General features: G+C 48.7%; 1 protein-coding gene across 1 annotated transcript; it reads right to left on the reverse strand.

The window, feature by feature from the left end:
- Positions 1–300: 300 nt before the first annotated feature.
- Positions 301–26,841, reverse strand: ALG9 (ALG9 alpha-1,2-mannosyltransferase). Its single transcript, XM_071576123.1, is given in 16 exon segments — positions 301–1,943; positions 9,317–9,447; positions 12,824–12,953; positions 13,236–13,383; positions 15,335–15,464; positions 17,520–17,674; positions 19,209–19,331; positions 23,202–23,307; positions 23,427–23,514; positions 23,842–23,977; positions 24,435–24,523; positions 25,055–25,125; positions 25,373–25,507; positions 26,285–26,423; positions 26,668–26,777; positions 26,779–26,841. Coding segments are annotated over 16 exon segments (1,878 nt in total). The 3' UTR covers positions 301–1,819.
- Between the last annotated feature and the right edge of the window lie 972 nt (positions 26,842–27,813).

The raw sequence follows: 27,813 nt of genomic DNA on the forward strand, positions 1-27,813 counted from the left end.
TTCATTTCCTACTCATCTTCTTGTGGATGAAAAGATGAGGGAACCCTGAGCATTTCCCATCAGAAACCTCACCTGGGGCTCAGTTCTTGTGGTAGAAACACCAGTAGCAGCCACTTCACCTTCTCACTCTCAGTGGTCTCAGCTGGGATTGAGGGATTGCCTCTGATTATTACCAGGACCCAAATATTTGCTGTATTCCTCTGGAAAGCACTGGTAACTCCTAATTATTGCCCAGTTATCAGGTCCCCACCACCACTCCAAAACAGGAATCAAACTGGAAAGGAAGGTGGAGCAGCCACAGTCATTTAAAATGGGTATTTACTGCATTGCCTTTTCACATTAAACATGTGGTTACGGGCCATGACAACACGGAACAGTCACACAAACAGCACCAGAGAGAGGTGCAATCAGTTCTTCAACTCCATTTGGTTCATTTGATTTAAGGTCAGGGATTAGCAAGGGAAGAGGCAACAAGCAGGGCAAGAGTTTTGCCTGAGTGGCACTGTGAGCCCTGTGTAAACTTTCCTGAGGGGCAGAGCTGGGAGGGGATTCAGAACCTCCCCCTGTGTTTCTGACCTTGCTCTTATCACTGAGCCCAGGCCTTGCTCCTTGTCCAGCTCCTCCTGCTTTGCCCCAGCAGGGCCATGTTGGGTCACAGCCTGTCCTTGTCCCCAGCCCTGATTCTGCTCCTGGACCATCACAGGTGTCCTCAGAGGTTCCTGCTTGTCTGTTTGGATCCCAACAGCTCCCAAACATCCAAATCTGCTCCCTGATCCACCTGCCCTGGCACTGCAAACACACACACACCAATCTAACCACAAAGTGGGGCCTGGAGCTTGGGCAGAACTCCCTCTCAGGCCATCCCATCCCCAAGACTTCCATGGATGTGAGTGAACACAACACCCCTTCATCCAGCTATGATACTGCATGTTTAAAAATGGAGATATAATAAGCACAGCTCTGCTCTGAAGCACATTGGACCCATGTAACACATACTGTCTATTCTGGGAAACAGAACTGCAAAAATAAAAAAAATTAATCCTTCTCCTCTCTGGATGATTCCAGATTTTTTAAGATGCTGTAGTGTAGAATTCAAAGGATGTCACAGGTATCTTGAAAAAATTACTATAAATAGCAAACAAACACTTGGTTTCACAGATAACACAAACACTTTGATCCCATTAAATAGGTAATTGTCTTAGTTCCTAAGTTGGGAGGTTTTTTCTCCCAAAAGCACAGGTTAATGCTTGGAAGTGTCTCCTGGACAGAGCAACTTCAGGCTGTTCCTCTGTGGTGCATGATCCTTCATTCCTTGAGACTCAGTGCACTTCAGTGAATTGTCAGTCAGGTCTTGTCCTCTTTGCCACCATTTTCTTTCAAGAAAAAGGAAAATTCCTAACCCTTGTTACCTGAAAGTACTCCCTGGGCGAGAGAAAGCACTACTGGAGCAGAGGACAGTGGAGGGGTGGGCAGGAGAGAGAAAGATTTTCCCAGGGCCACACTGCAACTTGTCATTCCTTTTTATTTTCCATTTCTCTCTTCTCCAGTGTAACCCAGGGAGCAGCAGGGAAAACACATCCTGGAGCCTGCATTTCAAATGGCTTCTTACCAACCTGGCAGAGACCTGACACTGAGAACTGAGAGCAGATGATGCACCTTCCTCACAGCTGGAGCTGCACAGCCAAACCACCCCGTGGCAGATCTGCTGTAGAGAGACCTCCCAAGCACAGCCTTTCAAAAAGGAACTGGAGATGGCTTAGGCAGCTGTCCAAGAGTGCCAGCAGATGCTTTTGGTTTGGTTTGGTTGCCCAGGTGTGTTCTAGCCCCCCATTCTCTTCCTGGCCTGCCTGGCCCTCCTGGGTTTCAGGATGGTGTAGTTGGCATAGCACGTGTACTGCTCGGACAGGAGGGGGACGTAGAACGCTCGCAGCAGCCTCGAGGACCTGGGGGGAGGAAGGACAAAGTCAGTCTTAAAGGCCCAATTTCCTCCTGGTTGGATGGTTTGTGCCACCACCTCTGGTATCACAGCCTGGCCTGTTCTTCCACCACCCACTATCCATTCCAGCAGGACTAAGGGGAAGAGAAGGTGTTGTAATTATTGACAGAAACTTAAGATTGTAGATACCAATATCCAAAAAGCAGCCAGGGGGCCTTTGGGGGCACACAGACTGGCAGTTCCTGTTCCCAGGGCACTCTGTGAAGGTGAAAGGCTGCACTTCACACAATGCTGGCTGGAAGGGACCCACAAGGACCATCAGTCCAACCCTCAGCCCTGCATAGGAACATCCCCAAGAGTCACCCCCTGTGCCCCAGAGCATCATCCAAACCCTCCTGGAGCTCTGGCAGCCTTGGGGCTGTGCCCACTGCCCTGGGGAGCCTGCTCAGTGCCCACCACCCTCTGGGGGAAGAACCTTTCCCTGAGATCCAACCTGACCCTGCCCTGGCACAACCTGGCATTCTCCCCTTTCCCATGCCATCCTTCTGCCTGCCAATCCTCCCCATGAGTGTGAGGAGCAGGCAGAGGCTTTGCTGGGCACTGGCATTTGGAGGTTTTGTGCTGACCTTCTGCTGAGGGTATTGAATTAAGGAGGGATGGAGCACTCCAAAGCCCACAGGGCAGGGTGCTGCAGGCTGCCAGCTCTCACTCCATGCCCTGCCAGGGCTGGCAGCTCCCAGCACTTCCAACAATTGGCCCCATGGAGCACTCGAGCATGGAGGGTTTAACGGCTGCATGAAATTAGTCCCTTTTATTTGGCTGCTAATTACTGGAGCTGGCTGAGCACATTCTGAATGTGTGAGCTCCCTCTCAGTGAGTGATCTAAGAGTAAAACCCAGGTTTGAATGGGAAGTGGACAAAGAAAATGTCCTTCAGCAGCAGCACTGAACCTTGCAAAGCTTCAAAAACTTGAACAACTTCCTGAAATCAGTTCTGCCTCCTCAGCACTGCACCTTCTCTCTTTATATCTTTAAAAAATCAACTTGCTGGAGAACTGTCAGCCCTGGACAGACACAAGCCTAACTCCATGCACAAAAAGCTGGGAAAAGCAGCAGGAGCAGCCAAAGTTGACCTGCTGGGTGGTCAGGGATGGCCACAGCCCCAGGTCAGTGCAATCCACACAGCTCTGCTGGTCACACAGCCAAGGTTCTGCACACCCAATTCAAATCATTTTATCAAGAGAAGGATGAATTGTGTTTTGTTTGTCTGTTGTAAGGCAGCACTGGAGAGCCTTCAAAAATGCAGGCCAAGGAACAATGGCAGGAACTGCCACTGGGAGCTGCATCTCCCTGGAGGCTCCCAGGGGTTCTGAGACAGCCCTGCTGGGATCCAGCTGAGAACAGGCAGCTCCTGCCCCTTGGGATTACAACCCATCCAGGAACAGCCTGGTGATACCTCCTGACACTGTAGAGCTTTACATGGATGGAATTAGACTGGTACCCATCAAGGGTTAACAGTTTTCCAACAAGTTGATCCCAAAGATCAGGTTCCTGTTCCAGAAGATGCCACAGAAGCACCAAGCAAGGCACTTCTCAGTGGAAATGGCCCCTCTTTAGACACACAAAGCATTACTCCTCCCACACTGGAGAGGGGACACTGAGGCACAGAGCACTGTCTGCCCTCAGAGAGACTGAGCAAGTCTGAATTCCTGCAGTTTGTAATTCTTCCTTCTAACTGTGATATTTTCCCTTCTCTCAACATCCAGCATCTTGTAAACCTCCCCTCTGCCAAGTGTTCAGGGATATAAAAATGCTTCACTTGGAAGAACAAAAAGCTCAGTGAAAATATTCAGGCCCTTAACAAATTGTAAAGCACCCAGCAAAGTTCCCAAACAAAAGAATCCCTGGCAATGGTGGCTCTTTGTGAATTCCTGAGGTGCTGGAATGGGGATCATGTTCAAAGCAGAGTCTCTGAGCAGCAAATAACTAGGCAGGAGATGGTAATTTTGGTGTACTCTGATAAAGGAACACTTTTTGCAGCTGTCATTTCCCTGCTCCTGGAAATTGGAGGTCAGCCCTCCCTGCAGTCAGGAGAAGCCAAAGACATCCCTTTGAAAACAAGGGCTCCATTTTCCCCCTCCATCTCTTGTGGCTGATGAACATCCTGTCACTGCTGGTGTTGTGGCACCTCCTGCTCTGAGCCTGACAACCACCACTGCTGCTCTCTGGGAATGGGGGATTCACTTCAGCAAAGGACAAGAAAGAACAACAAAAAGCAACTGTGCTCAAGCTGCTTGGGATGCTGTTTAAAACAAGAATAAGGCAAAGCACCAGCTTGCTGATTGCTGGAGCAACAGAACTAAGTGTTTATCCTGGCTGTACTTCCTCTTCTTTACTGCTTTTGTGGGAAACACTCCCTATATCTTTTATTTGTTGGTATTTTGAAATACAGGCCCAGTGCTGCTCACGTGGTTGTGCTCACATGCTCTTTATGGCACATGTTCAGAATTCTTGCTTTCTAGAACAGGAGGATGTTCCATGAGCTGCAGTAGCAAAAATCACCTCCTAAATAAGTGTAACCATCCTGAGTGTGCCTGAAACAACCACTCTGAGCAATGAAAGCTCTCCACAAGCTCCTAACTTTGCTGGCAGCTCAGCCAGCAAATAGTTGTGGTTTTGCTGTCAGTGTTCACTGTTTCAGGGTTTGTATCAGCAGTGAAATGGGAGGAGAAAATACTGTTGGTAAAAAAAGATCCAAAAGGAATGACTGATGGGCCCAAATACTGAGGGTGGGAAATGAAGAAAAGCTGAGCAAGAAGGAAGCTGAGGGGCTGGGGGTGTTCAGGCTGGAGAAGAGGAGGCTCAGAGGTGACCTCAGCACTGTCTGGAACTGCCTGAAGGGAAGTTCTGGCCAGGTGGGGGTTGGTCTCTTCTCCCAGGCACTCAGCAATAGGACAAGGGGGCACGATGGGCTCAAGCTCTGCCAGGGGAAATTGAAGTTGGAGAGCAGAAAGAAATTCTTTGCAGAGAGAGTGCTCAGGCATTGGAATGGGCTGCCCAGAGAGGGGGTGGATTCCCCATCCCTGGAGGTTTTTAACCTGAGCTTGGCCGTGGCACTGAGTGCCATGATCTGGTAAAGGGGCTGGAGTTGGACCAAGGGTTGGACTCGATGAACTTGGAGGTCTTTTCCAACCCAATCCATTCTATGATTCTATGAAGGTCTGTGCCCTCCTCACACCAGAGGATGTCACACTCAAGGCCAAGGCACTCATGACAAGTCACAGGGCAGTGACCTGGGGTTTAAAGACCTGCATTCCTGAGCTCCTCCCCAGAACAAGCCAGGAATGGAGAGCTGGAGATCCCATTTAACCCCACGAGACCCCAAAAGGGAAGCTCAAGGTGAAATAATGGATTAATCCAACAGTTTGCAAGGAGTCCGTGGTTCCCACCAGGAACCAAGGTCTGGCTGCCAGTGCCACAGCAGAAGAAAGAAAGCAGAACAAAGTCTTCACTAAAACACTTAAGGATAGTTTACATGAGTTCAAATTACCCAGTCTAAGCACACAGGTTAAAAAAACACATCTTAAAACTAAGAACATTTCTGTGCTGTGAGGATCACATCTCACAAAAAGCCCACGAAACCCTGGATGGGGCAGGGTAAGTGGCAGCACCAACAGGGCTGCCCCACAGCTGTAGGGCAGGTTTGTCCAGCAGCAAGTTCCTCCCTGAAGGAGGCTCAGGGTGGACACAAGCACCAGGCTGCTCTCTCTGCTTTGGGTCTCTCAGGGCTGCTGATGCTCCCCCAGCTCAGGAAGTCATGACAGAGCTTTAAATTCAGCCAGGGAACTTCACCTCCTGTCACCTCACTTTGTCAGGCTCAGCAACCTCAGACAGCAGATGGCACATGGAAGGGGCTGGGATGACAGATGACAGGCAATATATATAATGTTCTATTTGCATTTGCTTCTAAATTTGTTCCCCAGAGACTGTGCAGCCTTAATCAGCTCCCAGGCAGCACACTGGCAGCAGGAGCAAGGCCACAACCACCCAGGGCTCTGATTCTCCAGGTTTTTGGATCCTAAAGGAGCAACTGCAGCACCCAGAGCAGCTCCCAGCTGAGACAGAGGTGCTCAGTCACCAGTGAGCCCAGTTTGGTGCTGAGCCATTTCTGCCAATGCCCTGCTGGACTTCAGGGACAGCAACTCAACATTCCTGTTCTGGCAGTGCCAGAGGAGGCTGTTTTGGGAGGGAGGCAAATACCAAGTGAAGATGTTCCAGCCTCCACTCCCAAATTCACAGCCTGACATGGAATAGAAACAGTGGTGGGAGATTCTCCCCACCTGAACTTTGTACCCTGAACTTCCCAACACAGGGACAGCCGAATTCAGGAAGGAGCAGAAGGAAGGAGAAAGAAGGGAATGGCAGGAGGAAGAGGCAGGAGGAAGAGGCAGGAGGAAGCTGAATCTCTGCCACAAGGGCAGGACCCAGAGCCTTCCAGGCACAGGCACACACAGGGAGCTCAGGATCAAAGCACTCTGCAAACCCAACAACCTTTGCCCTCCCTCAAGGTGTTAAACTTTACACCAAGCTGCACCTAAGAAGTAATTCAGCTCCTTTCAGAAAACAGAAGTAGGGAAAACAACTCAGGTAACACAGAGGGAATGAGAGAGTCTCCTGTCACACCAGGGTAACAATATGCTCCAACAAGGTGACCCAATCATTAATTTTGCACTAAGGAATTTCTTTTTTTTTATGGAAAACCCAAGTGTTTGGAGCAAGCAGAAGGTTCAGCCTAAAGAGCTGGAAAATATGTGCTCCTCAGTGGGGAACTGTAATATATTTCCCCTTTTCTGTGCCAGATTCAGAGTGCTCAGCCAATATAGAATTAAATGGACCTTGGCAAAGCAGCTTCCTGAGGAGCATAATTAGCTGGTGGCTTGGAGTGCTCTCTAATTCAATTAGCAGCACCATTTATCAGAGCCAGCTGAGATTTACATTTGCACTTGCTGACGTCAATGTGAGACTCAGAGAGTCCCAGCAGCCTCCAGTTCAGCAGGAGTGAACTGAGCTGCTGGGGTCAGTTATTTTCAAAGCACAAGAGCTGGAGTTTGGGTTTAGGGTGGGGAGGTGCCTGATGGGGTTTTTGTTGGTTTGTTCTTCCTGCTTTTCACTGGACCATGGGCTGTCCTGGGAAGCTGTGCCCGTGCTGGGCAGGTCATGGTTCCTGCCTTGCTGCTCCTCCTCAGGGGGAGCAGATTCAGGAGACAAGATGGGGAGATTTTAGTGGTTCTCTCACCCCTCAGCACCAGTGATAACCCCATGGTTCCTGCCTTGCTGCTCCTCCTCAGGGGGAGCAGATTCAGGAGACAAGATGGGGAGATTTTAGTGGTTCTCTCACCCCTCAGCACCAGTGATACCCCCATGGATCCTGCACTGCTGTTCTTCCTCAGGGGGAGCAGATTCAGGGAGACAAGATGAGTTTACTGGTTCTCTCACCCCTCAGAATCAGTGATACACCCACAGTTCCTGCCTTGCTGTTCTTCCTCAGGGGGAGCAGATTCAGGAGACAAGATGGGGAGATGTTAGTGGTTCTTGCACCCTCAGCATCACTGATACCCCCATGGATCCTGCACTGCTGCTCCTCCTCAGGGGGAGCAGATTCAGGGAGACAAGATAAGGAGATTTTAGTGGTTCTTGCACCCTCAGCACCAGTGATACCCCCTGGGTAAGGCCAGGTCCCTCCAGTTCTTCCCAGCCCTGTGCACTGGAGCTGCCCCACTGCTGAGGGGTCAGAGCTCAGGGGTGGGAACAGCAGGGATGGAATCAGCCCTGCTGCCATGGCAACCTGGCCTCCTCCACTGCTGAGGGCACCACAGCTCTGCTCCAGCTGTGCCCTGCTGACAGGGAACAGCCTGGGGAATCAAGGGATGGGAGCAGGAGAGGCTGACACAGGCAGGGCTGAGGATGGGGCTGCCCCATCTCCTCACCTCCTCTTGGGACATGCTCTGCAAACCCTCTCCTGTCCCAGCCCTTTTGTTAGGGAGGACACAGTAGCCAGAGTGCTCCCCACCACCTTTAGATCATCTGTCACTGCTCAGGAAGGCAGTTGCTCCCATTTCCCACCTCCCATATTCTGCCTTTCCCATCTCATCCTTTTCCATCTCATCCTTTCCCATCTCATCCTTTTCCATCTCATCCTCAGCAGGCTCAGAGCTCTGAAGCTTCAGGATCCCTCTGTGACTCTCAGCTCCTCACAACAAGCTGCTGCTCCAGGAGATGATCCTTTGCTACACAACAAGCCAAGGCATTACTTGCAGTAGTACCAGCCACATGCACTGTCCCTTCAGGAGCCAACAGGAAGGGCCACACACAGAACTGAGTGGGCTACAGGAGTTTGGCTGCAGGCTTGCAGAGATCCTTAGGCAGCCAGAAACACACTGCCTGGGATCTAGCTGGAGTTTGGATGAGCTAAATGCAGCACACACTATCAGATATCAAATCAAAATGAGTGCACAGGTTCTCAGTGCCAAGCCTGGGAAGAAGTTTCCAGCCTGTGTCTGGCAGGAATCACTTTGCCAGCATTTCCCCCAGGAGAACAGAGCTGTGGCACCACATCTACCCGTGTGCTCAGCCAAACTCCTGAGGGCCAGCCAGCCAGGGAGGCCTGGCAGGATGCAGGGGGTTAGCTGTGAATGGGGACATTCCCATATGAAAAAGGAGAGGGAAAGAAAAGAAGAAAAATGTCAGTGGCTACACGGAAACTAAAGCAGTGAAGAGAGGGACAAGGACTCCCAGTTTGCCAACCCTGACTGCACTCCCTGTTACCCTGGAGGAGAGCAAACCCAACCTCTGCTCCTACAGAAACTGCTGGTCAGACACACAAGCTGTTCAGTGAGCAGCACAACTGCTGAAGGGCAAATTCCAACAGGGATCTCTTCCATGGATTTTCTGATGCCTGAGAAAGGTGTGACTGTTGACTGGCAGCTCTCATACAACCTGTAAGAGCTCATGCCCTCTGAGACTGACTTCTACCTGTCTTGAACTTGGCTGAAAAACAAGACAGCAGATTCAAAGGTCTGTTGGGAGGACATGACATCCACCTCATTTCTTTGGAAAGCAAACCAAAAAACATTGCCTCAGCAAGAAGTGCAACAGGGAGGACTCTTTTTAAAAATAATCCTGCTCACCACCCTCCCTCTAAAGCAACTTGTGTCATAAATATTGCAAGCACAAGTTTGACAAAGGTTCCACTGTGCCCAGCAAGCTGCCCTTACTGGAAACTGGATTTCAAGCTGGTATTTGTCAACTTCTTTGCTTCTTGTACACAGCTCCTTTTGCAGGCAGATACTGTGGTATCTTATCCCAAACGTGGAGATCATACCTGGAAGCATCAAGGAATGGCTTGTAGGCAATGGTTATCCACTCTTCTTTGTTGGAGGAATACCTTGGCTCCCTTGGGGTCTCAGTTGCTGTATCCAAATCCACCAGATAGTGGCATTTGGAAATGTCAATCTGCAGAAAGAAAGACATCCTTGTGCTTTATTTCCTGTTGGTTTCTGGCTCTGTGTGTTTATTTGTGCAGGCTGTTACTTAGCAATGGGAAGAGGGTTAAATTTCCAGCAAGAGGGGAAATGCTTCCTGCAGGACACATGGTAACCTACTTAGAATGTTTTCAGGCAGAACCTTTATGGGGGAACACAAGCTGCCACTACTGCTTTGCCTCAGGAGGAGCATCCTTGGCCCCCTCTCTGAGGAGGGACCACTGCCAGCTCCTCCTGTGGGGAGCTGTCAAGTCACAGAGGGGAATTCGAGGTGGCAGAACCAATTCTGTTGATGCTTTTCTTAGTGGTTGTCTAATTAGCTATTAAAGACTTTGTACAATGCTGACTCCACAGGCTCCCCAGGCAAAACACTTTGTTGTCTTTATGGTTAGAAATGTTTCCTGATGTCTGCACTGAATCTTGTCCTAAGTTCATGCCTGTGTGACAACCTTCTGCCAAGGAAATCCTTCACTCACCTGATTTTCCGTGCCCTCCTGGGCAGTGCTTTTGCAATCATTGCACACAACACCAGCACATCTGGCTGCACACAGACCAACATCTGAACACACCTAGGGCAGGATGGGGAGCCCCAAGGTCCTCACAAGCCCCACAGCCTGTTAACTTTGGGGGTATTTGGGTATTTCATCCCAGGCAGGCCTTCAGCAGAAGCACAGAACAGTGAGGAGCTCTGGTGGAGCAGTTTGTTGTCTGGCACAAATGATGGTGGGGTTTGTGCCTGAATAACCTGCCCTGCAGGGACACCACAGAGCACCTCTCAGACTGGGTATCTGCACAGCCAGCCCTTTATCAGCTGCCTCAGATGCAGAACCTGCTCTGCCCTGACCAAAATAATCGGTGCCTTCCTCCCAGATTCAGAAAATGCACTCGAGGAAGCCACGTCAGAGAAGTGGATGATGTGAGTGACCTCCCAGGGAAATGAGCTGTGGGCAGTGGCCTCAGGAGACTCCTGTCAGGAAACCTCCTCCTTCCTGCTGGGAATGCAGCATGACTGTGCCTTACCCCCTCAAACTCTTCCTTGAGGGATCTCACATTTCAGCTTGCTCTCCCACAAAGTTTTACTGCAAACTTCCCTGGACAGGCTTGAAATCACTCTCTGAAGCACCTCTGGGATTTAGTGTAACGACTCAGGCTGCAAACAATTTAATTAGGTGGATGCCAGATGGCTCTGTGGCATCACAACTCAGTGGCAAATGAAATTACACCACGGGAAACTCGGCTGAGGAGAACGTTGAATCCACTTCTTGCACTGTGTGAGAACATTCCAGGCCCTGGGAGAGGTTCTGGCTCATTAGCAAAAAAACTCCCAAACCACTAACCAAGTTTTTCTGTAAGTGATGTAGAATCATTCAGAGGAAGGCAAGTTACTGCCTCAAGCACTGAGACTAATCTCACATGCTGAACTCTCACTTCAAATGCCAGGTGAAAGGCAGACTTCCCTTGTACCATTCCAAGCAGGGCACAGAGCACTCTGACAAGATCCAGTGAAGCCAAAGATAATATTCATCCTGGTCAGAGGGCCAACAAAGCACCTGTGCATTGATCTGGGGATTTACACAAGCCTTTGGTGATGTACAGACCTCAAAATGCTTCCCTGCAGAAAGGAACCAGCCTCAGTGAACAAAGCTGCAAGGGATTTCTAAATTACATCCTACCCTCCTCGGTTCTCCTTTCCTCTTCCTCCTCCCACTCTTTCTTTATTTGATGCAACTGCTCTGCTAAGTGGTGGGGAGCTAAATTTGGTCCCATCCTGACTAACAGGAGTGGGCAGAGCCCAGGGCTGGAGCTCAGGGCACTGTGGCTGCTGCTGCTGCTGCTGCTGCTGCCACACGACTCTCACTGGGGTCTGGATGGTGTTACAAGTGAGAAGAAGGTGCTCAAAAACCCAAACTCCACCTCTGAAATCAGTTGTTAACAGTTTCACCTTTTAGGCCTGATCTGCTGCTCCTGTTCAGATACATCTTTATAAGAAATAATACTCCTTATCTCTTTCTTAGCAGTTTCAGAGCCAAATGCATCTCCCCAGCAGGACAAGTGCAAGGCCAGTGCAGCTCAACGTGATTAAGGAAGGAAGAACTGCAAAACAAGATCAAGTCACTCTTCTCCCCAGTGTCTCATAGCAACAGAAACACTGAGATTTACTCTTCCATTTTCAAGCAGAGCAGTAACAGATACCTACACCTGAAACTGTCAGCTCACTCCCATGTCTGTAGCCATTAATTGGTTTTAGGCTCCAGAGCTCAGATAATCCTCTTGAACCATTTGTTTTCTCCCCTTTAAATGACCAACAGACTTGAGCTATTGAGATTTACTCACTCTCACAGTACTTCCCAGTGCTTGATATTTTTTCTCCTATGTTTTTTTAAATCTGGGTGTGCTTGCACTCATAAGCTCACTAAACCTGAGATCTCTTGGTGTTATTAGCAGGTCAGAAGTAAAAGTTTTAAACCCAAATGTTAAATTCACACTCAGTAGCAAATTTCTAATGCCCTGGGCCCTTTTGCTTGCATGAGGAACATCCAGGTTGTGGGGTGACATCAAGAAACAGGCATGAAACAAAAGTGTGTTTTGCTCCATTAGTCCCAGGCTGAGCAGCAGCCAGCTGTCTGTGCTAAAAATATGCCCCAGCTCAAGAGCTCAGAAATCAAATGCACTGCAGCAGACAGCTCCTCTCAGGTGGGAACACGCCTCCTTCCCATTCCAGTAACTGCATAATGAGCCTCAAAATAAGGGAGTTTAACCCCAAAGATTGCCAAGATTTAAGCTGTTAATGATTCTCAAGAAGTTAGGTGAGAATGGTTTTAAAATGTTCATAAGTGTGCCCTGGTTTTGTCCAGGTAACACAATACAGACATTGAAAGTATCAATCAATAATACCAGTGGACATTATCTTCACAGATTCCCACTGAAATGCAGTTGTTTCAGTGGAGTTCCAAATGAAGTTCCTCCTTCTCAGTTGCTAATCTGATGAATCCTTCTCTATTTAAAGAGACATGAAAGCACAGAGCAAAATTTCAAAGTGTTTTCTAATCATTCAGTTCACTTTCCTGTGATCACAGTAACACTCCACACCAAACCCCAAACTGCCATAACTGGGAATTATTGCTCCTTCTGCTTCTTTTATTATTATTATTATGTCTTTAAATAGGCAGATAAAATGCAAACAGAAAACACTCACATAAATGGGGAAATTTCCAAGTGCTGCAGAGGAACCGTTTTTGTTCTGTAATTTTCCCCCCAGGAAACTGAATTAGGAGACCCAATCACAGGCATTATATTAATTCAATTATACAGGAAAGTAAGGAAATAAGGCAGAACAGAGTCCTTACATATCGAGATGGCTCCTCCTTGTTCTGGTCGTTCATGTCCGAGGGAATGATCCGAGTGCCCATCGGTCCCTTGGCAAAGGGCTTGGGTAACTGGCCCCTGAATTCTGACAGGATGAACTGGAGCTGCCAACTGCAGAGGAGAGGGGCAGAGAGCCAGCAGGAAAACACAGGAGCCACTCACATTCTGGGTGGAGAGACCCAAAGGCATAACCAAGGACACTGCACCCCCAGGGTGGGCAACCTGACCCACAGACCTTCAGTATCTTGTGACCGACAACAAACTTCACAATGCTTTGGTTTGGATGTGCTGGTGCCAACACAAGGCCCTGAAGGTCCCTCCCAGAAATGCTCAGGAGAGGTGCCCCTCGTTGTGAATCCCACCAAGCTGTACCTTTGATGGGAAAGCACTTACTTGTCTGGCAGGAGGAAGCTGCTTGGGAACCTGTGCCACTCCTTGCCCACACAGACATTGACTGGCCTGCCCTCTGGCACGGTGTGGATGCTGGGGTCAGTGGCAATCCTGTGGAACTCTGGGTACAGGTCCAGGGGCCCGTGGTAGCCTAGGGCAGGCAGAAAGGCAGGAATCAGGCTGAGAGAGGCATTTACATGACTACTTTTCATAGAATCATAGAATGGATTGCGTTGGAAAAGACCTCCGAGATCATCAAGTCCAACCCTTGATCCAATCCCACTGTGATCATCAGCCCAGGGCACGGAGTGCCCTGGGCTGATGATCACAGTGGGGTTGGATCAAGACATGGTTGGATCAAGACATGATGATCACAGTGGGGTTGGATCAAGACATGATTGGATCAAGACATGATGATCACAGTGGGGTTGGATCAAGACATGGTTGGATCAAGACATGATGATCACAGTGGGGTTGGATCAAGACATGGTTGGATCAAGACATGATGATCACAGTGGGGTTGGATCAAGATGTGGTGGATTCTCACTCAGTGCCACATCCATAGAATCACAGAATCATAGAATGGATTGGGTTGGAAAAGACCTCCAAGATCATCAAGTCCAACCCTTGATCCAATCCCACTGTGATCATCAGTTCATACATATATGAACACAGACACACATCCATACATATATGAACACATATATGAACACAGAGACACATTCATACATATATTCCTACATACATGAACAGACACACATTCATACATGTATTCATACATACAAGAACACATTCATACATGTATTCATACATACAAGAACACATTCATACATGTATTCATACATATATGAATATACACACACATTCATACATATATGAACACACATTCATACATATATTCAGATATATATGAACACACACATTCATACATGAACACAGACACACATTCATACATGTATTCACACATACATGAATACACACATTCATACATGTATTCACACATACATGAACACAGACACACATTCATACATGAACACAGACACATTCATACATATATTTTCAGATATATATGAACACATTTATACATATATTCATACATATATGAACACAGACACATTCATACATGTATTCATACATACATGAACACAGACACACATTCATACATACATGAACAGACACACATTCATACATGTATTCACACATACATGAACAGACATGCATTCATACATGTATTCACACATACATGAACACACACATTCATACATGTATTCACACATACATGAACACACACATTCATACATGTATTCCTACATATATGAACAGACATGCATTCATACATGTATTCACACATACATGAACACACACATTCATACATGTATTCACACATACATGAACAGACACACATTCATACATGTATTCACACATGTATGAACACAGACACATTCATACATGTATTCACACATACATGAACACAGACACACATTCATACATGAACACAGACACACATTCATACATGCATTCACACATACATGAACACAGACACACATTCATACATATATGAACACAGACACACATTCATACATGTATTCACACATACATGAACACACACATTCATACATGTATTCCTACATATATGAACAGACATGCATTCATACATGTATTCACACATACATGAACACAGACACACATCCATACATGTATTCACACATATATGAACACACATTCATACATGTATTCACACATACATGAACACAGACACACATTCATACATGTATTCACACACACATGAACACACACATTCATACATGTATTCACACATACATGAACACAGACACATCCATACATGTACTCACACACACATGAACACAGACACACATTCACACATACATGGGTGAATGAGCACAGTATGGACATGCACACACATACACGCACACCCATTAACGGTGATTAAAATCCTTCATTAACAATCAGCATTGTGTCTCCTTTCCCTCCCTGCAGCAATGACATCCAAGCTTTTGGGAGCCCTCGTTTTTACAGCTGCCACAACCAAAGCAGCACAACTTGTGCCAATCCCAACACCCAGAAATCACAGAGCAAGATACCTCTGAATAAGGCAACAGAACGTGAGAGGGAGAGAAGGCCAAAGAGGAGCACAGTGCCCAGGGCCAGCCAGCTGGAGGACACCGTGTAGTGCTCCAGGCGGTACCGCTGGAAAACGAAGTGGTAACATTTCTGAGGGAAGAGAAAAAACACGAGAGGCAATATGAAGTTACTCACATTCTGATCTGTCCAGCAGAGATCTGTCTTTCATTAGGGCCTTACAGCAGTGCCTGTGTCTCCCACCAGACCTTTGGTCTTTGTTCTTTAATTCAGACCCATGAAAATGCACAAAGACTCACATTTTTCAGGCACTTTTCTTAATCCAGGGTATTTAAAGAAGTTTTCAGCTCTTTTCCCTTGCAAGGTTTCAGGTCAAAGCTGTAAAGTGCTCTCTACCAGGGCTCCAGCTTGGTTGTTCCCAGGTGAAGGAGGAGCACTTTTTAGACATGCAGAACTTCTCTACACAAACCTCATTTTCCACACTGCACTGACTTGCTCTCCAACACAAGTTCCATGACCCAGATTCACTCAGTGCCCTATAGTTTCTTACCCTGTCTGCACCAACTGCAGCTCTGAAGTGGATAAATGAACACACAAGCCACGCTGAAATTGATAAAGGAAAAGCCCTGTAGGGTTTATTTTTTAAATTTAAAAGCCTTTCTGGGGACACTGAGGAGGAAATACATCCAGTACTTGGCTTAGTCCCTCCCTCCTGCTCTGCCTTTCTGCAGGAGTGGTTGTTCTCTTCCTCTCCTCCTCTGGTTTCTGTTTCTGTTGCCCTGTTTGCATTTCTCTCACAACAGCCAGATCCACGTGGTTTGGAGGAGAGTGACAAACTTGTACTGCTAGTGGGCAATCAGTTCTCAATTCCCAGCTGGATACTCTATACTGGGCAAAACATCATCCAAGAGTGTTAAAAATGCAGGACAGAAATATACACTAGATTTTATTAGGCCATATTTGGCCAAGGCTCTAAACCACTGCCCTCTGATGTTCTGACAGCACAGAGCAATTCTCAGTCAGAGCCATAAAAGTGCTGACATTAGAGCTTGATCCTGGATGGATGCAAGGACTGAAACTCCAGGGAAGCACTGAAACATCAGCAGTCAGAAGAGCAGCTGTGGAGGGAAGGTGAGAGATTCCAGAGGTGCAGGCAGTGCTGTGGGGAGCCCAGGACTGGAGCTGCCAGCTGTGGAGCACAGGAGGAGCAGCAGGGTGAGGCCAAACAGCTGGAACAGGCTCCAGCAGGGACTAATGGCTGCATTCCTGCGCCTTTTTAACTGAGGAAGATGAATAATTTTGCCTTTGGGAAGGTTTATATCAGTCTATATTAGTGCTTTGCTCTGTGAAGTGTTTCAAGTGATGTTTACTAAACATCCAGTTTTTGGCTCTGCCAAATATCCAACACAATTTCCCAACGTCTAAACAAGATCACTTCTCCTTTTCCAAGCAGTGAAGGATTCAACAAAATCCTGCACACCCACATTCCTGCCCCTGGACACCAAGGGAGGCACAAGTTACAACCCTCATAACTTGTCCTGGATGTTGTGCTGTGTTGGCACTGCAGCATCTCAACAGCTCCTCACCAGAAATTCCCAGCTGGGACAGCAGAACAACCCAAAGTTATCATGGACTAATTAGTGGCAAGGAAATATTCCCAGCTATTTATTTTTTTATCACTTCACACAATCCCAGATAAGTTCCTGAGGTGATCACCTTATAAAGCCTTGAAATTAATGTTTTTTTGCTGGTTTAAGCAGTCTGCACTCAAGTCCAGGATTATTAGCTGAGCTCATTCTGTATGACACTCAGGAGGGAAATCCCAGATATTTTTCCTTTTACATCACATCTTACAAAGGGATAGTAGTTTTCCACACAACCTCAATCAACCTGCACAGGCAGATTATGGTTCAATGTGTAAAATCAGAAACACACACACTTTAGGGCTGAGCATTTTGCTCCCACAGTCTCAACACTTGTCCATGAAACATGACTCAAAAATTAAAACTGTACCAGCCACAGAACAAAGATGATCCAAAGTTATGCACAGACAGTCCTGAACTGCCACAGGCAGACATTCTGCAGGTGTTCCCAAACTTTGGGAAGCAATGTTCAAAGGAATCAGCCAGCAATGCTGCTTCCTAAAGGTGGGAGCTTATTAAAAAGCCACATTCCACTAAAACTTACCTGGAGAGCAGAGAGAGCCACAGCCCCAGAGAGACAGATGAGGGGGTAGATGGGAAAGAGAAACCTCTCTTCCTTGTGGGGCTGGCTGAAGAAAATCAGGATCCAGATGTACATGGGAGCCAGAGTCAGCCAGTAGGGCCGGCCCAGGTTCTGCACTGGAAGGAACAGAGAGCAGCAGTGCAAGAGTGAGGCTTCAAACTATTCCCTCCCTTGCACAGTCATGTTTGATGTTCCAAGCCCACTCTTCAGACCCAAACAAGACCCAAACACACCCTGTTCTGTTGCTAAAATCCAGGTAACAGCACAGAATTGTGATCAGAGGATTTTCATGGATTCCTCCAACACCAACAATTTCAATGGAAGAAAAAAAGCAGAAAATAAAGGACTGCATTACTGAATCCAAGCAAGAGACAAAACCCATCAAGGACTGACACATCTGAACAGGCAGCCAGAAGCACTGGACCTCCTGCTGTCAACTGTACACACAAAGATCAGAAAGGATCTCCCCTGGATCTCCCCCTCCCCTTACAAAGGGTTGTTTGCAGACTGAAGTTTGCACAACCTTCATTGCCTCATTACAAAAATAACAGCATGAGAGGTCTCTCAGGCGCCTTCTGCTTAACAGAGGAAATAACTGATTCAAAAATAACAACAATTACCCTGAATTTTAGTCACACTGAGGAGGGTTCTACACTGCCTGGTAATTTTCAGTCCCTTTCCTGCCCCCTTACTACTCCCAACAGCAGAGTTAAGCAATTAAGCCAACGGCATTTCACAGACAATAAGAACAAAGCACTTGGCAGAATTGCTCCTGCTGTTAAGTACAAGAACACCAAGTGAACAGCAGGAAATCTTGCATTTACAGGATCTCCTACTGAGCTTTCACTGGTTCCTGACAGTCTGTCAGTCATAGCCAAGGAACAGACACAAGCAAATACCCGTTAACATACATTTTCAGGGAGGATTATGTTATTTCTGTTACTTGCATTCAGTAAAAAATCAGAGAGAGAGCAAAGCACTGACTGACTGGGCTGATGAATCTGGAGGCTGCTACTGACACTTGATGAATCTTCCTTAGGAAAACAGCAGAGGAGAATTCACACTTCCTCTCCAGAGTCCCTTACCAAATGTCATGTGTTTAAACTGATGTCATTTCATTTAAGAAAAAGCCCAGTGTGAAGCAGGGAATATTCTGGTTCCTCCTTTTCCTGCTCTCAGTATCCCCACACCCCTGGGGACACTTCCCAAAGCCCAGGCTGTCCTGCCAGGGCTCAGCCCTGCGAGCTGAAGAGTTCCCTTCACAGTGCACAGAGGAGTCCAGGTTCAGAATTCCAAATGTTCCCATTTCCAGCTGCAGACCAGACAGAAACAACAACAGGTACAAACTTTCTTTCCCTCTTAAGACCACTGAACTGTCAGACTGAGGATCAGGTACCACACCCCTTGCTGAGCTTGCTCTGGGTATGGGTGAGTTCAGCCTTGGTAACACATTGTTCTCCTGGAGGTGGAACAATCCTGAGTCGAGTAATGAGCTCTGGGAACTTTCCTATCACTCCACAGACCTCCACTGAACCCAGTTTCAGTTCCAATGGAGCAAAGCTGCCCTTTGGCAGGTTACAGCTCTGCCTTCAGTAGCCAGGCTGAGGTCTGGGCTGTCTTGCTTGGCTCCCAAAGCTGCCCTGCACTCACCATGGAATTTCTGCAGCAGACACTCCATGAGACAAGTCAGGGGCAGCACCAGCAGTGCCAGAATAAAAGCCACGTTGAAATTCAGGAAGCCATTGATGAAGTAGAAGGACCAGGGCTCTGTACCTAAAGGGGGAGAAAAAGGAAACAGGAGGAGTGAAATACAAGCATGAATGACATCTGGATGGAACAGAAGCTCTGCCTGACACACACAGTTAGTCAGCAGCCATACAGAGGCACCAGAGTATCTCACAATCACACCTGCCCAAGAAACTTCATTTTCTTCCTTTTCAGAAATTATTGTTCTCCTCATTTTTCCACTGGGTCATAGTCAATACCAATATAACATCAACCCTGCTCCTGACTCACAGCCCACTCCAAGAGCCAGGCTTGCCCAGCAGAGTTCTGTGACACAGAACTCACCCCTGCATCCAGAAAGACCACACAGCAAGGAAGTGGAAGTGGAGACTTGTAAAACCAGGAAATTTGACTCCAAATTCATTCTTTCTAATTGCAAAGAAGTAACAGAGGAATAACACAAAACCACACAACGTAATGTAATTCTGGAGTCATGGTGTATACCCTGTGTGGGCAGAAAATGTTCTAAAAGGATTAAGAAGAAAGAGGTTGCATTCCCACTTCACCCCAGCAAAGAATGTGCCACTGAAGCTCATCCAAATGCCAGTTTTGGTACCTCCTTAGAGTCATCACTATTTAAGATATGCCTCCCAACATGACACACTTGGGTACTGGCTGCAAGCATCCAAGGATGTCAACTCAAAGACATTCCAACCCAACTGTCACTTATTTGGATGCCTAAAGCCCTGAACAATAAGGAATGCCAGTTCCTCTCCACACATTTCCCACTCTCTGGGCGTGATTAGCTCAATCAGTCAGTAAATGACACGCGGGGGCTTTAATCACTGCACTGTTGTGACATGTGTCACATGCCACAGCAATTTCCTGCAATCAGAGCCACTTAAAGAAGGGTCCGTGTTGAAATTAATCAGACAACTGAAAAGCAGAGAGGAAAACCCAACTCTCTGCAGCTCCTGCAGCTCCTCACGATGGGAACCTGCAGCAGGAATGTCACAAACGTGTCCCTGGACTCACTAAGGCCACGTCCCAGCAACTGAGGTTCATGTTGGAAATCTTTAATTATTAGCAAATAGCAATTATAGGTAAGTCCAAATCTTTAAAGGGTAGTAGCAGGGACCATCCAGACACCCTTCTACCTGCCCTGACTCCTATGGAAAGAAAAGGAAATTGGCTCTTTCTAGTCTGGTCTCTGATTTGGCAGCCTGGGCATCAGGAGTGGAGGCCACTTCATGAATAATCCATAATCCAAATACAGCCCAGAGGTGTCTTGGGGGATGCTGCTAATAGAGATCTGCTGGTCTGAAGCACAGCTTTAACAAAAAAATGCTACTTTCTCACTTTTTTTTGCAGTGTGATTGAATTGCCCTTAAAAACTAAGCAGTGGAACCTCCCTTGCTTCTCCAATGAGGGAGAGAAATAAAAAAATAAAAAGAAGAAAAAAAGGGAGAGGAGAACAGTGCACAGCAGGCAAAAAGCAATAGGCTGGGTCACTGGTGACTCACCCATTCAGAGGCATTCAGGCTCAATGCCTCCCAGGGCAAAATGCTTTTATTCTCATTATCCACAGGCTCAAAGTGAACTGAGGAGGAACTGCAGTGTGAAAAGAGATAAACCCCAGAGCACACAAGAAGTCCTGGCCCTGAACATCATCCTTGGAGCAGGGAGGGACACTGAGAAACCCTCCATGCACAGAACTGATGGGAATGTGCTCCCACAGCATGGCCTCCAGAGCAGGACAGGAGATGGAACCTCCTGCAGGATCTCCCCACCTGCTGGAGCTGAGAGATGAGGGCTGTAGAGTGGGAAGAGCAGTGTGGCCCAGTCAGCTCCTGGCAGGATGCTTCCATGGGGATAACCAACTGGAAGGCACAGAGCCACAAAGTGCTTTGTGCTTCAAGCTCTGACGGCTCCAGGAGCAACTGTGGAGATCAAACTCATGTAGAAGGTGACAGAACCTGACAAACTACCACGCTGCACCTTGACCACAGGGATGGTGAGGCCAGAGCAGAGCTGTCAAATAGGGTTAAACTCAGGTGCCCCACCCCATGCTGGTCCAAGGCTGGAGCCTGATGGTAGGCAAGAACTGCAGCTCAGCTCTCAAGCAGTAACTAAACTGCAATAATCTGCTCATGAGTCACAGCCCTCATTCTAAGCAAGTCTGATTCAGTGCTAGTATAATAAACAGGCTGGTTGGTGCACTTCATTTATTTTCACTCTGGTTAAGAACCAGGACTCAGCAGAGCAAGGTGTCACACAAACAGCTCCAGCACATTCTGTCCAAGCTGAACAAAGTTCTCCAAAGTGCCATCACACTGCAAGTCACAGCCAGGGCTCTGCTCACAGAAAGTGGGGCAAAACTTGGGTCACAAAGTGGGATTTCTTAGAACACAGGCAGGCAAAAACATCTCAAAGCCTCAGAATCAGGTTTAGGGTTATATGGCTTATAAACTACTTTCTCTTGGCTGTAGAAACCTCATTACCCCAGGGAAATATTAATTGCACAGACAGTATTTATGTAGAAGGAGAGTATTGCTAAAGACAAAACAAAAATAATGAATTGAACCTTATCCCAAAATACTGTGGTGCTTACACTGAAGGTATGGTGTGCTGACTGTCCCATCATGTGAAAGTTGGGAAATCCCAGCTCCACAGCCCAAAGGGACTGGCCAGCCTCTCCCCTCCCCTGGTGGGGTTGTTTTCCCCAGTGTTTTGAAGCTCTCTAAACACACAGCGTTGTCCTGGCCACACTGCATTAAAGAGCAATTTCCAGCAGGCTCTTTTACTAGCCTGAGGTTGTTGTATGAATGTCACTATGAATAAAACACTTCAGAATAGATTGGTCCCTGGAGGCTTCTGGAAACAACTCATGCACCAGTGCAGAAAAGGTCAGGGGCAGGCCCATGTCAAAGCCTATCAGAGACAGTGCCTGAAGTTTACTTAGAGAAAACTCACAGCAACAGACTTGAGAGCCTTCCTGCAGAGAGGAAGAGCCTTGGCAAAGCAGCTGCTGCCCTGCTGTGCCACAGCACGAGTGACAAATCACCACTCAGCACCACCCAGAGCAGCCCAGCCAATGAACCAAATGTGCCAGAGAAAGCCTTGCTGCTGCTGCTGCCCACTGCTGAATCCCTCCTGGAACAGCTCCATGGGCTCAGAGGACAGGGACAGAGGGATCCTGCACCCAGAGCTTCCTTAGGTCTCCACTAGTCACTCTGAAGCCCTGCTAGAAATCTAGTACCTTCCTACTCTTCAGCTCCAGAAGGGCTGGATATGGATATTGATATGGATAATTTAAGTGCAGAGGCAGCTCCCAGACAAGCAACACAGCACTGCCCTCGAGGCTCAGAGCTGGGATTAAGTCACACAGTTATCAGGGAACCCCTGCAGGCAGATGATTTGCCTCATGGTACCCTCAGATCCCTCTTGCCAGCAAAGCCCAGGCCATACACTGCCAAAAAGCAACAAGATTCCCAAAGACCAGCATGGACCTGGGACTGCAGAGACCTGATGAGAACTGAAAAAACTACGGATTCTGCACTGTCACCCCCTTCCCAAGGTTCTGCACCCTGACTGTGAGGAACAGCAGCCAGGAACACAGTTAGAGCTGACAAACACACACGTGTCTGCTGCTCACAGGGCTCTGCTGTGACACTGAGACACCTCTCGGTGGTGAGAACTGGGAAGTGAACCAAAGCAGCACAAACTCACAGCGTGGAGGAACCTGCGGATTCCCAGCTCGAGAGAGACATCCCGTGTCCAGGAGCTGGAGCTGCAGCCTTTGGAGCTTGCAGGCTGCTTTTGCCTCAGAGCACACCAGCAAAAGGGTTGGCAATCAAGAGCTGGGGGGTCACAAAAAAACCTCTCAACTCCCTTCCTGGCTTGTTATCTCATACTCACCATAGAGATCAGGCCCGTGAGGGGTGAAGACATTGTATAAAACAATGTTGAGAGGTGCAACCACCAGCTTCCCATAGTAATAGCTGTCCACCACCACCAAGGGCACCTGGAAGGAAGCAGCTGTGAGTTAAAGTGCCAGGAGCTCCTGGCTGGACTGCACTAAAGCTCACGGGGTTTTCTTAAAGGAACTCATCCCTCCCTCTTTGCATCACTAGAGGCCCTTACCAAAAACAGGATCAATGACACCACACACCAGTTCAGGAAACTTTTCCACCTCTGCTTCAGTATCAACAAGTCAAAGGCAATAGGAAGCCTGAAAAAGAGACCAGCTGTCAACTGGAGACTTTGGATTTCCCCACTGCAGGTGCTGCTGCCCCTTCAAAGCCAGCTGAGAGAGAACCATCACTTCACTGGCCTCTGCTTCTACTCCACATCCCAGCCATCCACCTCAGGTTTTACTCCCACAGTGTCTTCATGTCAGAAAATCCTCCCAACCTGCATTCTCCAAAAGCAAAGCCCTCAGGCTATGAAGCCTGTAGCAATGATTGTGCACTGGCTGCACCCAACCCTACACTGTCCCCAACCAGGCAAAAAAAAACGTTTGAAAAAGTGCAAAACTCCTCAGCTTTCCTCTCCTTACCCCAGAGCTGCACTGAAGGGCCAGCCCAGGAGGGCTCCAGCAGCCACTCCCAGCACTGCCACAGAGGTCTTGTCCATGTACCAGCCAGTCATGGCAATCACTGTGGTGTACATGCAGAAACTGCTGGGGAGGAAAGCTGCAACACAAGGCAAGAAAGGGGTTGGCACAGCTTCCCACACCCTGCTCTGTATCTGCAAGAAGAGTTTTAGAGAAGTCTCCCAGTGGCTGGGAAAATGGGAACAGCCAGGCAGAGGGGACAGGACACAAAGGCAAGTGGCAATGCCAAAACAGGAGGCTCCTTCTTTAGGTTAAAACATGTCCAGGGAAGGTTGGCCAAGCCCCTGTTCAAAAGGCACAGCCAGGAGGCAGCAACAGAAACAAAGAGGGGACTGAAACATGCCAGAGAGTGACACAGAAAACATATTTGGATCAACACTTATCCTGCCATGAGAAACACTCCAGCAGAACACAACAACAACAAACACACACCGGAGATACATAACACAAACAAGAGATGTGTCAGAGCTGTGGGTTCTCTGCTCTCTGGTTCCCAGGGCCAAGGCAGTGTTGGTGTCACTGCTGAACAAACCCACCTGCAGAAGCACAAAACATGCCCGTGCTGAGCACTAAGAAGGCCAACATGAGCCGACTCACGTGCAGCCCAAACTTCTTGCACACAGCCCTGAGGGAAAAAAGAGAGAAACAGGCACCAAAAAGATCCTTCAAACCAGATTATTTCCAACAGCAAATCAAGGTAATAGCCTGAAAATCACAAATGAAGAGGCAGAGGGTAAAAATATAAACCCAGCTTAGACAAGATAATTGTATGTTAAGGATTTACTGCTTTTAGTGGATGTAAACAGCACTGGCAGATGGATTGCAGACAGCAACAATTAATGTGTTCCAGTAAAATTCACTATGATAAGCAAACACAGCACCAGAGCTCAGCCTACAACACTCCCACCCTGCTGGCTGCTGTCAGGGAGAAGATGAGTGTAGTCAGCAAAATGCTGGAGTGGAGATGTGGGTGGCAGCTCTGAGAGTGCAATTTTGCCCTAATTGTGGAATTCTCCCCAGTATTTCATTAAGTTATCAGGAGAAAACAAATTTTTTAGGTTCACTGTGAAGCAGCCTGATCTACAATGAGCTCCAAGGTGTATTTCCTGGTCATGGCTCTCAAAACATTCACTGCAGACAAGACTCCAACACTCACTTGTAAAAGTAGAGTTCACAAATGCAGCTCAGGAAGGCCAGGAAGCATCGGAGGAAATAGAAGATAAGAACCTAGGAGACACGGTGGGAGTGTGAACAAGGCACAGGACACAAACTGGGTTTGGAAAGCATCAGGGGAAACCCACAAACCCTCCTGAATCCTTGCAGGGAGCTCAGTGTTTGTAAACAAATGAGAGTTCTGTCAACACCAACTCTCTGACAACTGACACTTTAACTGACAACAAACAAAGCCACTGTTTTCACATCGCCTAAAGGCAGGTTTGTACCTCACAGAGCAACTTGCACACAGCTGATGTACCTTGTTGGTTTGCAGGACTCTGGCATGGAACCAGGCTGGTAAGGCATGGAGCCACAGGTAAGCATAGGAGCGGATGGCATAGGCTGGGGAGTACTCCCAGGTCTGAAACCCCTTCCCATAAATGAGGTAGTGTGTCTGCAAGGGAGACCAAACACACATCAACATGCACCACACAGAGCAGACAGCCCTCCACCTCCCACCTCTGAACCCCTGAGCACGAAAATTTCTCTTTGGAACAGAGAGCACAAGCTGCAAATAAACCTGCATTTGCACAGGGCAGGTACAAACTGAAAGGGAGCACAAAGCTCCAAATAAACCTGCAATTGCACAGGCCAGGTAAAAACTGAAACAGCACAAGCTCTAAATAAACCTGCAATTGCACAGGCCAGGTAAAAACTGAAACAGCACAAGTTCTAAATAAACCTGCATTTGCACAGGCCAGGTAAAAACTGAAACAGCACAAGCTCTAAATAAACCTGCATTTGCACAGGCCAGGTACAAACTGATACCGAGCACAGGGCTCCAAATAAACCTGCATTTGCACAGGCCAGCTATGAACAGAAACAGAAAGCACAAGGCTCCAAATAACCTGAATTTGCACAGGCCAGTACAAATTGAAAAGGAGCACAAAGGTCCAAATAAATCTGCATTTGCACAAAGCAGGTACAAACTGAAACAGAGCACAGGGCTCCAAATAAATCTGCATTTGCACAAGGCAGGTACAAACTGAAACAGAGCACAGGGCTCCAAATAAATCTGCATTTGCACAAGGCAGGTACAAACTGATACAGAGCAGAGGGCTCCAAATAAACCTGCATTTGCACAAGGCAGGTACAAACTGATACAGAGCAGAGGGCTCCAAATAAACGTGCATTTGCCCAGCTGCCAATGCAAAGGGCGAGCAGCACTCACGGGCTCCCAGTAGTTGAAGGTCTCGTCGCAGTCGGAGATGTTGCTCAGCAGGGCCGCGCAGAACCGCGCCGAGATGAGACACTTGAACGCCGTCGACCCTTCGGGCGCCCACACTTGTCCTGCTTTGCTCCCGGACGGTCTATCCAAAAAAACCCAAACCAAACGGCATACAGACCCGCAGTGGAAGGCTCAGCTGCCCGGTGGGCACCGAGGGTGTGTTTGCAGCCCCGGCACCGCAGGGAGGGCAGTGATACAGGGACAGAGCTCGGGGGGCAGAGCCCTCCGGGCAGCGCCACCGCAGGGCCCGCAGTGCCCACCGGGTGGGCACCGCCCGGGCAAACACACCCCGCTCCCCGGCACCCCCCGGCACCCCCGGCACCCACTCTGTCCGCGGCTCGTCCTGCTCCGGCCGCCGCCCCGCCGCGTCCCCGCCGCCCGCCCGCGGCCGCTGCCGGGCCCCCTTGGCGGCCATGCCGGGTGCGGGCACGGCCGGGCACGCCCGCGCTCGCCGCCGCGGGCAGGCGGGGCCGCAGCGCCGCTGAAGCCGCCGCCGCCATGGCGGGTGTGGGCAAGGCCGGCCGCGCAGGGAGGGACACGTGGTGCGTGTCACTGACACGTGGTGCGTGTCACTGTTACAGTGTCCCTGTCGCTGACACACGGTCCCTGTCCATGACACACCGTCCGTGTCCCGCACACATGGCTCATGTCACTGACACACGGTCCGTGTCCCGCACGCAGGGTTCGTGTCACTGACACACGGTCTGTGTCCCGCACGCAGGGTTCGTGTCACTGACACACGGTCTGTGTCCCGCACGCAGGGTTCGTGTCACTGACACGTGGTGCGTGTCCCGCACACATGGTTCGTGTCACTGACACACGGTCTGTGTCCCGCACGCAGGGTTCGTGTCACTGACACGTGGTCCGTGTCCCGCACGCAGGGTTCGTGTCACTGACACACGGTCTGTGTCCCGCACGCAGGGTTCGTGTCACTGTTACAGTGTCCCTGTCACTGACATGCTGTCCCTGTCCATGACACACTGTCTCTATCCATGACACACAGTCCGTGTCCCGCACACATGGCTCATGTCACTGACACACGGTCCGTGTCCCGCACGCAGGGTTCGTGTCACTGACACACGGTCTGTGTCCCGCACGCAGGGTCCGTGTCCCGCACGCAGGGTTCGTGTCACTGACACACGGTCCGTGTCCCGCACGCAGGGTTCGTGTCACTGACACGTGGTCCGTGTCCCGCACTCAGGGTTCGTGTCACTGACACACGGTCTGTGTCCCGCACTCAGGGTTCGTGTCACTGACACGTGGTGCGTGTCCCGCACGCAGGGTTCGTGTCACTGACACGTGGTGCGTGTCCCGCACACGGTCCGTGTCCCGCACACAGTGTTGGTGTCACTGTTACAGTGTCCCTGTCACTGACATGCTGTCCCTGTCCATGACACACTGGCCCTGTCCCTCACACAGGGTTCGTGTCACTGTTACAATGTCCCCGTCGCTGATACGCTGTCCATGACACA

This window comes from Pithys albifrons, chromosome 23 (assembly GCF_047495875.1).
Source record: "Pithys albifrons albifrons isolate INPA30051 chromosome 23, PitAlb_v1, whole genome shotgun sequence".
Taxonomy (NCBI): domain Eukaryota; kingdom Metazoa; phylum Chordata; class Aves; order Passeriformes; family Thamnophilidae; genus Pithys; species Pithys albifrons.